This window comes from Lycium ferocissimum, chromosome 11 (genome assembly GCF_029784015.1).
Source record: "Lycium ferocissimum isolate CSIRO_LF1 chromosome 11, AGI_CSIRO_Lferr_CH_V1, whole genome shotgun sequence".
NCBI classification, from domain to species: domain Eukaryota; kingdom Viridiplantae; phylum Streptophyta; class Magnoliopsida; order Solanales; family Solanaceae; genus Lycium; species Lycium ferocissimum.
In genome coordinates, this window is record NC_081352.1 from 48,591,397 (window position 1) to 48,603,232 (window position 11,836).

General features: G+C 35.0%; 2 protein-coding genes across 2 annotated transcripts; one reads left to right on the forward strand and one right to left on the reverse strand.

Annotated features, from left to right (window-relative positions):
- On the forward strand, positions 1-2,953 carry LOC132037281 (F-box protein At3g07870-like). The gene has a single exon (XM_059427776.1). The coding sequence runs from the start codon at positions 1,557-1,559 to the stop codon at positions 2,382-2,384; it is 828 nt and encodes a 275-aa protein (XP_059283759.1). The 5' UTR covers positions 1-1,556; the 3' UTR covers positions 2,385-2,953.
- A 745-nt stretch (positions 2,954-3,698) lies between these two features.
- LOC132036173 (membrin-11-like) lies at positions 3,699-8,920 on the reverse strand. The gene is made up of 4 exons (XM_059426439.1): positions 8,449-8,920; positions 5,310-5,430; positions 5,076-5,225; positions 3,699-4,288 (listed from the first exon to the last, which is right to left on the reverse strand). Exons 1-4 carry the CDS (start codon positions 8,760-8,762, stop codon positions 4,127-4,129), a joined length of 747 nt encoding a protein of 248 aa, XP_059282422.1. The 5' UTR covers positions 8,763-8,920; the 3' UTR covers positions 3,699-4,126.
- Between the last annotated feature and the right edge of the window lie 2,916 nt (positions 8,921-11,836).

Sequence of the window (11,836 nt, forward strand, 5' to 3'; positions counted from 1 at the left end):
TCGCGAATTCCACACTTTAACTATCAGCTGTTCCCTTTTCATACCTGATGAAACACACCTAAATGCGCAATTAGGTGTGCTTTAATACATAGATGGTGATAGTTCAGGTAGGAAAAGAAAACAACTGATAGTTTTGATATGAAACTCGCGAAAAAGTGATAGCTCAGGTGTGTTTTTAACCATTATCTCATTTTTAGAACTAGTTATTTTTTTTGTACGGATAAATGTACTCCTTTTTTTTTTTTTTTTTTTTTAATTACATATGGGGTAGGAGAAGGGGAAATGAGAGAAGGGATTACAATGTGGGGATTCGAATCCTCACCAACAAGATAAAAGTTTAGGTGGTCAACCAACGGATAAATGTAGTTCTATAATATTGATCTGTTTTCTTGTAATCATGCTTGTTCTATGTTTAGTTTGCTTTATATGTGAACTTCGAAATAGGAACTTTAGTTGAGAAAATGTGGTTATAATAGTGTAACTTCAGCATGAAGAAGGGACATTTTTCTTCTGCATATCCTTGCCTCAATGTTCAGAAAAGTTACTATATCTGTAAACACAAGTTTATATCTGTAGTCCATAGCTATAGTGAAAATTCACTAAAGTTATTATAATCATTATACCATTCAGAAACTCAGATAACAAGTTTTTAGTCGACTATTGTATCAAAATTTGGAGTTTTTCTGTGAGAGTAGAAGAATATTCAGTGTTTGGGGAGATAGTTGGGCGAGAACGTCCTATTAGTAAATGACAATTAACTATGTTCAGCTGATGGAGAGTGGATAGTAAAATACCATTCAACATGAGTAGAGTAAAGTAGAAGCTACCATAGAATTGTAAGTCTAATAATATAATATGATCATTTTTCTTCGCATTGTTCCTTGGCCCTGATGATTTATTTATAGCTTTCCTTTTCAGATCAGTTCTATAGAATGTGAAAGTAAGTCTCCTTAATAGTGAAGTGATTCTAGTGATAGTGAATCACCTTACTATATTTTCCAAATATAGTTTATAGAACAGAAGTGATCCCGATATGGTAAATGGAAGAGTTCGTCCCCAGTTTCCTTTGCTCCACTGGCACCAAAGATCAAGAATTCAAGAATATAATGGCTGCTTGTTCAAGGGTCTTCATTTGCACAATGAATTTTGTTTGTCACTATCACTTTGGAAAAACAAACAAAAGAAAACAAACAAGAAGCAATTCACTTGTTTGTTTCTCCAACTTAATCACAGAGGGTTTACAGTAAGAGACAAAAAAGTGCAGGCCACATCATGACAGGTTCTCATTTCTCCCAGCCTAAGCATATTCATTGACGAATATTCTGACGCAAGTTGTTTATGTACTCATTTACCAAGTAAAAATGATGGGAAATGAAATTAAAAATACCATTTCAACATCAATCACCTTGTGATGATTAATGCTTGATATGCAAGTCTTCCACTTTCTACCTGAAAAATTGCTCTTCATTTCTGTGATTCTTACTTCCTCTATTAGTACAAAAATACCTTAAAGTTCTGAGTTTTCTGTGCCTTCAGTTCTGATTTAACTTTTTCCCATGGGCACCAATCGTGCAAAAGAAAGGAAGCTGGAAGATGAGACAAGAAATCTGATAGCTCGTTTGCCAAATGAAATAGCACTTGACATAGTCTCGAGACTTCCTATTTCATCTCTCATTCAGTTCAGGTTTGTAAGCCAAACCTGGAACGTGTTAACCCATGATTCACGCCTTTTCGATCTGCATCTATCTCGTGCATCGAAGATTAACCCATGCCTCATCTTCAAGACTTACCATCCTCAGAAAGAGCAGCTTTTCTTCGTTGAACTGTCTGATCATCATGATGATGATCACACATTGAGAGAGATTCAGATTCCCTTTTTAACATCCATGCCTATAGTTCGAGTTGTAGGCTCATGTAACGGCCTGCTATGTCTATCTGGTGTTTATGACCATGAAGCTGTGTACATATACAACCCTTTCACTAGACAACACAAAAAGCTGCCAAATTGTAATGAGCTTGAAGTGAATGAAGTGGTTTATGGTTTTGGATTTCATCCTGCTACTAATGAGTACAAGGTGATCAAAGTAGGCTACTATTCTCATGTCTGTTATGTACCTTGGTGTTATCACAAGTCTGTAAAATATGATTATCCACTCTCAGAGGTTCACTTGTTCAATCTGAAAAGCAATACCTGGAGAAATTTAGAGGAATTACCTTACAAACTTCATCATTCACCTGGTGTTTTGGTCAATGGAAGGCTCCATTGGGTAACTGGATTTAACTGGCACCTTGATTTGACCTGTTTGATGATACATTTCAAGAAGTTCCAAGGCCTGATTTCAATGTTAACTTATTTCATTGTAGATATCATCTGGTTGCTCTAAGAGGGTGCCTTTGTGCATGTTTATTTACACATAATGGAGATAACTTGGAAATTTGGATCATGGAAGAATATAACAAGAAAGACACTTGGGTGAAACAGTTCAATATTGGAGCTTGTTCAATTGTGGGTCAAGATTTGGTTCAGTCATATGACATTTGGAGGACTAGTTTGCAAAAGGGAACTGTTACAGTGATGTACCTCCTCAATAACGGTGACATCTTGCTAGATTGTCAAGGTGGGAATTTAATTGCTTATAGCACAGATAAGAAAATGTTGAAGAGCATAAGCCTTAATGGTATGCCCAAGTCCTGTCAAGCAATTGCTCATGTTGGAAGCCTTAATTGGATAGCTAACCCCAACTAGCTTGAAATGCTACCATATAAAGATTGCATGGATACAATCAGCGAAGAGGCTTGTTAGCGTAGAATTATGTCAGTTGGTATTAGTCCGCTCCGGTGTCCTGCTACACAACATTTTAGAATACAACCAAAGTAAAGGACCAAAGTTCTGTTTCTGTTCAAATTTTAGTTCGTCTTTTGTATAGATTTTCTATCGCTTTTCAGGATGTTAGTTCACTCGCAAGTTTCAGGACTTACACTGCTTTTACTGCTAAATATATCCCAGAAACCAACAGGTCAATCGTATTATTGCGCCAATCCCTTAAGACAAGTCACCAATTAAGTCGGAAAACGTTTAAAACAGTTTCATTTCTCCCTAAGTTTCCTATCCAGCTTGATGATGAACTCCACTAGTGATACAGTGAAAGCAAGAAGCAGAGAATAAAATACATTTAATTCAGCCCACGATCGAATCACCTTTAAGGTAGAGTTCAATGTCATAGGCTCTTCTAATGGCCTAAGATGCTTACCAATACGTTATCCTTAATACACTTCACATATGCAATCTTTTCAACAGGGATTGCATAGAGCTGCTAAAATTTGTTGAATACCAAAAGCAGTGGGTATGTTTGGATTTGGTACAGAGAAGTCATAACTATCACGGATCGCAAGTTCAAATTTTCACCCAAGGATATAAATCTGGAGAAGCATAGGAAAAGTACCATGCGAATTAGAGAGAAATCATAACGAGTTCTGGTCAATGGGAAGCTCCATTAAGTTGGTTATCACTTAGTCCTGGTCAAACCATCTTCTCTTCGTTTGCTGCAATAAATCGTCTGTCTGATTAGAGCAGTTTTGCTCGATTATCAACCATAAGCGCGAGCATGTATCTTCAGAATGATGGGTAGAGAACTGATCAAAACAGTAGCTTAATTTGCCTAAGGAAAGACGAAAACAAAATTAAATTGAACAAGAACTCAAAGAAAACGTAAAAGAATCTTAGAAACAGCTGCATTAGCTCCCAAATAGTAGAGTTTATTCTGAGCTCAATTCTCCTTATAGTAAGCTTTTTTCATATCTCTAATAAAATGCACACAATAACCGGAAAAGAAATATGTGAAGAAGGAAACGGCAGTGGACGGCAGTGGCTTGTCTTTTAATCACAATGGCATGCGATTATAAAGCATAAATTTGGTAACTTCATTGCTACACTATTGTTTCCAAAAATAATGTTTTTTGACACTTTACATCCCAAAGCTTGTCAGGATTTCTGCATGAGTTCAATGGCTACACAAGTCGAATTCCCCTCGATTCCTTTTGCTTCATTCTCACAATCTCATTGCTCTCAATACTACCACAAGAAAATGTGCGAATTTTAGTGGTCAACTTGATGATATAGCACCTATCATCTTGTCCACCTCCAAATGAAAATCAGGATTACGATTGTTAAGACCATCCCTGCATATTTGATCCATCTATCAACGCGATTCCTCTTCTCAATGAGTCTCATTACAGAATTTGATAGCCCCAAAGTGTTGAGCACGTCCAGTGCTTTACGTTGGGCTCTCTGCAACAAGGTTTAACAAAAGATTGATCACCAGTTTAGCCATAATATGCTTGAGACTAACACAAACTTTAGAAAGTAATAGCAGAAACTGTGAAAAAATTGTTTTTAACCAGAGTAAATGATAACAAATGATCACCACATTTACCAAAGGGTTCAACTCAAGGCCATGTAGGTTTAAAACCCAAACATTGGTGACCTCGAACAGATTAACAGTCCCTTTCAACCAGGAACTTCAAGACCAAAAGGTTTTGGAAAAAAAAAAAAAATTACTTCCATGCAACCAGAGCTTGAAAAACAGAAACCTAAAAGAAATAAGACATTTTTAACCGTCTTCGCTTTTACCTTCTACTTTGCTGCCACCTTTCTCTCTTTTTGCTAAAGGGATTGGTACTAAAGAGCAAATCTTGATTAACCATCCCTCATTATTATTTTCAGTATTCATAAGGATAATAATCTCTATCCCATCAGAAAATGTTTAACTTATCTTATTTCCGTTCTATCTCCAAATCATTTTAAGCGAACATGGAGAAGAGAACCATACTTCCATCAGCTAACATATATCGACATTTCACCTTCTCCTTGTTGAGCCAAACATAGCTGGTGAAACTAGTAGTATAACTTGGAACAATAAGATAGCAAAACACTATTACCAAACAGGCAAACTTTTTTCCACTTTCCAGGCAAAATCCCCAGCACGTAAAATCTATTTCAAGGCAGTAACAAACTAAACAAGTTTCTATGCTGTACAATATGTGAAGGAGTGAATCAGCTCTCTGTTGGAAAGTACCTTCAAACGATCCCTTTGCTCACTATATTTAGATAGAATGGCCACACCTGTTGACAGGGTTTCTTCCATCATTCTGGATGACCTACGAGCAGATTGCATTGCCTGTGCTTCGTCATCAAAAATCCTCAGAACATGGGATGAATCACCGTTCTAGAACATAAAGTAATCCATTAGAAGGAAACACCAGTATCAACAGAAAATTTTAATAACACAAGTAAGAAAACAATGCCATACAGTTCTTCCAATCAGTTCTGCTCTTTCCCGGGCTTCTTGCATACGCCGCTGATGTCTTAAATTATATTTATCCAGACTAGCTTTCAAAGAGTCAGCTTCTTCGGCCACTTGTTCCACTTTTCTGCATAAGGAAGCCATAAACTCAGCATGCAATATCACTGTGAAATGAGCACAAGACCGACTATCATTGATCATACAGCGAACAAACTCCAAAAGAGCATGACCTTCCGGTTTACTCTCAGAGTATGACAGTCAAACTTAATCAGCCACTCCTTAATTTGGCAACTAGGCTCTTTGCAAGTTGGTGCTTTCTCCACTACAGCTTTTGTACCATTCTCAAATAATTCCCCTACACGAATATATACAATCTCTTATGTAATCCTACAGGACCTGATAAAATAATCCAGTGACATACAACCTTTTTTCAAAAAGGAGTGACTTGTAACTGATTAGACAGGACTAAGAGCCTTGTTAACCTATATTAACAGAGTCCAAAGTCACTTGTCTAAATCTTCAGCCATCGTCCGAAAGAATCTAACTAGGTCTAGGTGGATATGCATTTTTCCCATTACCCAAGACCAACAGCTACCTAATAGGATGGAAGGAAGAGGGGCACTAATTAATTTTCTCAAGTCCCTTTAAAATGGCTTTTCAGTTCTATATTGAGGAAAGTGATTCATTATACTTGAATCACTAAATTTTTATAAAGCAGGCACCAAGGAAACTTGCCGCTGAACATTAGGAAGAGGAACCCTACTGAGATTTTAAACCCTGTTTACTAAAGACAGACAACATGGTCACTCAGGCATAGTGTCGACTACATTTCTAATGTGAAAGCTATACATATTCCAAATACAAATGTGTACCTCATCGGAATGGACAACCAACTAACCCAGGCAATGCAGACAACTCTCAAGTGAAAAAAAAAAAAAAAAAAAAAAGGAACGAGTAGGAAAATATGATGTCAGCTTATAAAGAATTGCGATCCAACTCCCCCTATTAAGCCTCTTAGCCAATTACCCTCAATGGGGATTCAAAATTCTACATGGAAAAGGATCTTAACTAGAGTTGGGATCCATTAATAAACAACTTCCACAGAGGATGTGCTGTATGTAGTAGTTTATGTTAGCTGCTTATCCGGTGCCTTCTTGGCGACTTTCGACCAAGCCATTATTCAAGAAACAATTTAAACAAACTAAAATCTTGAAACAAAAAGCACTGATACTCTTATAGTATAGATGGAAACCTAATACTTAAAGGGAGAATATAAGGAAAATATCAGAAAAACAAAAGGAGAGAAACTTAAAGCAGCAAACTCAAATGAGTAGTATATTTTAGTTCATAATCTTGCCTAAAACACACATCGCTCTTACCACTAGACCAATGCCCTGGGGCAATAAGACATTTTAATTATAACTATGTAAAAGAGTTGAAAAACGTAGAATTGTTGGAAAAAATAATTCAAAGTTGTAGGAAACCAAAGTTGGTTCGGATTTGGTATTTTAATTCATGTCTAGTGAGGATTTATAGTCAACTTTATATAGGAATATGTTTTCTTGTTTTGAGTCAAAGTAGATTTTGTACTATTCTAAATAGGGATATTGCTAGCTATTTCCGTAGAGATATGATTGTAGAGAGCATTAAAAGATTTATGATATTCTAAATAAATAGTATTTTCCTTCAGAATCTCAGACATATTCACCTTGATTGAAGAAATCAACCACACTAGACCACAAATCACAGAACAATTGAAATCAATTTCAACTGATCAATCATCGACACTTCAATCCGAAACAAATTGAATCAGCAATATAAATCCTCCTATATATATTCCTCTCATACCATTCCAATACTACATGATTTGTATTTTAAATCAAATCAATCTCAATATCAGAGATCAAAATTAATCAACCTTTTCCAGAGATCAATCAACTATACTTCAATCCCAAACTAATTGAATCAGCAATATAAATCCTCGTACATATTCCGCTCATTTCATTCCAATAATACATAATTCGTATTTTAGAGCAAAATCAATCTCAATATCAGAGATCAAAATTAATGAAAATTAAGGCTACCTTTTCCGGAGATCACGCTGGGACTTGGCAGATATACTAGAACACAAATCGTAGAAAGATAGGAAATCAATTGCAACTTAACGAACAACTATACTTCAATCTTAAGCTAATCAAATCAGCAATATAAATCCTAGAACATATTCCACTCATATCATTCCAATACTACATAATTTGTACTCCCTCTGTCCCAATTTATGTGATACTTTTCGCTTTTCAAGAGTCAATTTGCCTAAACTTTGCAGCTAAATTGGATTAGATTAACTCAATATTTTAAGATTAAAATATATTCGAAAACTACATGAAAAGTACTACTACATATAAGTTACAACTTTTCTCATATCAATTTGGTGAAAAAAATGCATCATAAAATGTTGGTCAAAATTCACGCAGAATCTAGGGAAACGAAAAGTATCACATAAATTGGGTCAGAGGGAGTAACATAAAGCAAATCAAACTCAATATCAGAGATCAAATTAATGAAAATGAAGCCTACTTATCAATCAACTATACTTAAATCTCAAACCAATTGAATCAGCTATATAAATCCTCATACATATTCCACTCCTATCATTCCAATACTACATACGTAATTTGTATTTTAAAGCAAATCAATCTCAATATACCAGATATCAAAATTCAATGACAAACTATGAAATGAACCCTACCTTTTCCAGAGATCACAAATTCACGTTGATCAAAGAAATCAACCACACTGGACCACAAATCGTAGAAAGATTGAAATTCAACTTCAATTTATCAATCACCTATACTTCAATCCCAAACTAATCGAATCAACAATATAAATCCTCGCATATATTCCGCTCATATCATTTCAAATACTACATCATCAATCTCAATATACAGGAGATCAAAATTAATTCAATGAAACGTACCTTTTCCAGAGATCAGCTATATAAATCCTCAATCACAAACTAATTGAATCAGCAATATAAATCCTCGTCTATATTTCGCTCATATCATTCCAATACTACATAATTCGGACTTTAAAGGAAATCAATCTCAATACATCAGAGATCAAAATAAATTAAATGAAGGCGTACCTTTTCCAGAGATCACGTTGAGATTTAGCAGGAATAGATCGCCAGAGAAGTTCCATTTCGGAACAAAGAGACTGGATCTGTGCGATATCTTTCCTTACAGCGTCAAACGACTGTTCTGACGGATCAGCCATAACGCTACTCGAAGATGAAGAGGACGAAGAAGAAGAGGAAGTGTATTCGAAACGCTCAAGTTTCTCTAAACCATCACGAGATTTGAGTAAGAGTCGCCTGGAACTTTGGTATAGTTCTGATAAGGTTCCACCTCCACCGCCGGTGACGGAATTTGCTTCTCCGATCCCAACCGACATTGCCATGGTTCAGGATTGGACCGAGCGGAGTCTCGGAAAAAAAAAAAAAATTAATTTGTAATATTAGAGAAAGGTTTACCTTTTGTGTATTTTCCAGTATTATGCGCAAGAAACCCCTATCTTTTTCTGTGATGTACAAATTAGGCCTTCAGCATAAGTAGGCGTTTAGAAATTTGTGATACTTGCGCGGATTGGCCTTCTTTTGGGATGGTCTTTAAATTTTATCCCTTAAATTGCTGATCTTTAATTGCGGGTTGGTCTTTAACTTTTGTTTTTTGCTTAAAAAGGTGCCTAAAAATATTCCGAGATTTTGGGTCGCCCCTGCTCAGTCAAAAAAAATTTTCAAGACAAGGCTTTTGCCTTATGCGGCAAACTTTACCTTAAGACATAATTAAAAGTCTGCCGTCTCCAGCATAAGTCCTATATAACTTTACCCAAATAGGCCTTGCGACAATATTATTATTTTTTACTCTGTTGGGTTTCGAACCCAGAACCTCGGGGTCTTTTTGATCATCTTTTTAAGCTAAGGATAAAAATTAAAGACCAGCAAATTGAGGGGTAATAATTATAGATCAATCTATATGAAGGGCATCGTGCAAATTGCTCGTACTTGTCACTTTTAGCGAGTCAATTTGATGAAATTTTAAAGTTTATATTGAATTATATTAACTTAATATATATTAAAATTTATATATTTAAAAATTACATGGGAAGTAATATAAGTTGCACCTTTTCTCATATCAATTTGATGAAAAACATATCTTAAAATGTGATCAAAGTTCATGAAGTTTGAATCTCGAAAAATTAAAATTATCACATAAATTAGGATACAAGGAGTATTAGTTTCCACATTTACCCTTACTCAATAAATGTGGAGGGAGATTAATATGGTAAAAAGGAGAGTAGTATGGGCAATTCACAGGATTGCCCTTATTTTGGGGTGGTCTTTAATTTTTGTCTTTCGCCTAATACCATAAGGTTTGGGGTTCGAATCTCGACTCAGTAAAAAAAAAAAAATTACAAGGCAGAGTTTTATAGCAAAGTTAGGTCTATTCGGGCCAAAGTTAGGCCTCAGGCAGAATTTTGAATGCAAAACTCTAATTGCAGGCAGAATTTTGAATGCAATATTTTGCCTGAATTTTGCCTGCTGGTAGAGTTTTGCTGCCTTGCAAAATTTCTTTTTATTATTATTTTTTTTTAATTTTACTTAGCTGGGGTTCGAACCCAAAAGTCTGGTTTGAAAAACACAAAAAATTAAAGACCACCAATTTGAGGGGCACAAATTAAAGGCTTGAAATCAAAGAATAAATATTGATAATTTAATCAAATTACCTTTTTAGTAAATGTTTTCTTAAGGGATGTGCAGAAAAAACATGATCAGTAAAATGAACGAGGGAGTGTTTGTTTTCAAGTTGAAAACAATATTTGAAAATTTGAGTTGTGTTTGGACGTGAATACAGATTGGAGTTGTTTTTGGATTTTTGTGAGTGGTTTGACATGAAAATTGTGAAAACAATTTTTTGATGTTTTTCAAAGTTGAATTTCGAAAAATTGTAATGATCCTATGTCCAATCATATTTTCGATCTCATCAATTGAATTACAATCTCAGAGGAATACGGGATCTAGCAGAAAATTTGATTCTTTTTTATCTCCGGATCGAAATCCTTCCTTCGTACAACTAAAACAACAAATATACCTTAATCCTAAGTGGAATTGGTTACATGAATTTCTCTATATTTATTTTAGTTTATTTGAATCTACGACTCAATTTATCTATTGAAATAATAATTGCGGTTCTCACAGCTATCGTTACATTGGCTTACTATTCCTAACCAAAGTGAAAAAGACTCGGGCCAAACACGTACTAATTACTATACGCCTAACGGACTCTTTGTTTCAACTTGTTCTTTTCTTCACTGAAGTCATTAGGAATTCCAAGGAAATTATAGGTTTGTAGACAAAATCACATGTGACTTTAGATTTATGTAATCTTGTTTAACACTTTCAATCATCATAATATCATACAAACGAATCATAGATCTGAAGGTCTACATGTGACATTATTGGCTCAAGATAGATCTTTTTGTGCATTCCACATAATACAAGGTGATCAACATTGTCCACTATGCCAATATATAGGCAATATGTATTTCGTGAAATCTGTTAAGTCCGTTATAGTCAGTAAGTAAGTATTTATTATATAGATAGAAAAAATTTGGAGAAGCATAGGAGCTGAAACCTTACAGCCAAGAGAAAAGACCATTATAGGCTTTGCTGAATGGTAGGCTTCATTGGGTCCAATCTTTTGTTCCTACTGACAAGACATCCTCTTTTGTTTTCGTTCATAGAAATAGGTGCTATTTCTGTTTTCTTTTTTTTTTTTTTTTTTTTTTTTTAACCCAAGTTATCAAATATGCCAATCACCATGACCAGGGAGGCCTTCTGTTTGCATGATCCCAACATCAAAATGTTTACAAATTTATCATCCAAGGGCAAGCCACACTAAACTCCGGCTATGCGCATGATTTAAGAAAGAGCCAAATTACATTAGATTTATTATACATAATCTTATTTTGCATTTCTTTAATCGGCTATCACACAGTAGGCACCCCTTACAGTGTCAGTATGCAAATATTATGTTAGGAGATTTATATCAAATCTATTATATATACTTGTTCTCTTTGCTCTTCTTTACATTGAAATTTACTCCTCTCTTTATCTCGGAATTCAGCCTAGTGTTTCCATCAGTTGAAGTAATATAATGAACTGCTGAGACTGGAAGGCTAAATCTTTTGGGAGAAAACCATTTTCACACATTGTTTTGACTTGTGTTTCATGCTACAAAATCAGGAGAAGTGAAAATGTCTTTTTATACATTAATATTTCTATCACAAATAAAATATAGCCTGCACTCAAAGCACTTGTTCAATTTTGGGGACAGTATGGTCAGTAGCATATATTTGTATGTTATATATCCATGTTGGATTTGAAAAACCCTAGCAATCAAATCAACCCTGAGATTTTAAAATTTCCAATCAGAATTTCTTCTAATAAAATATCAAAGTATCTTTAGTAGAGC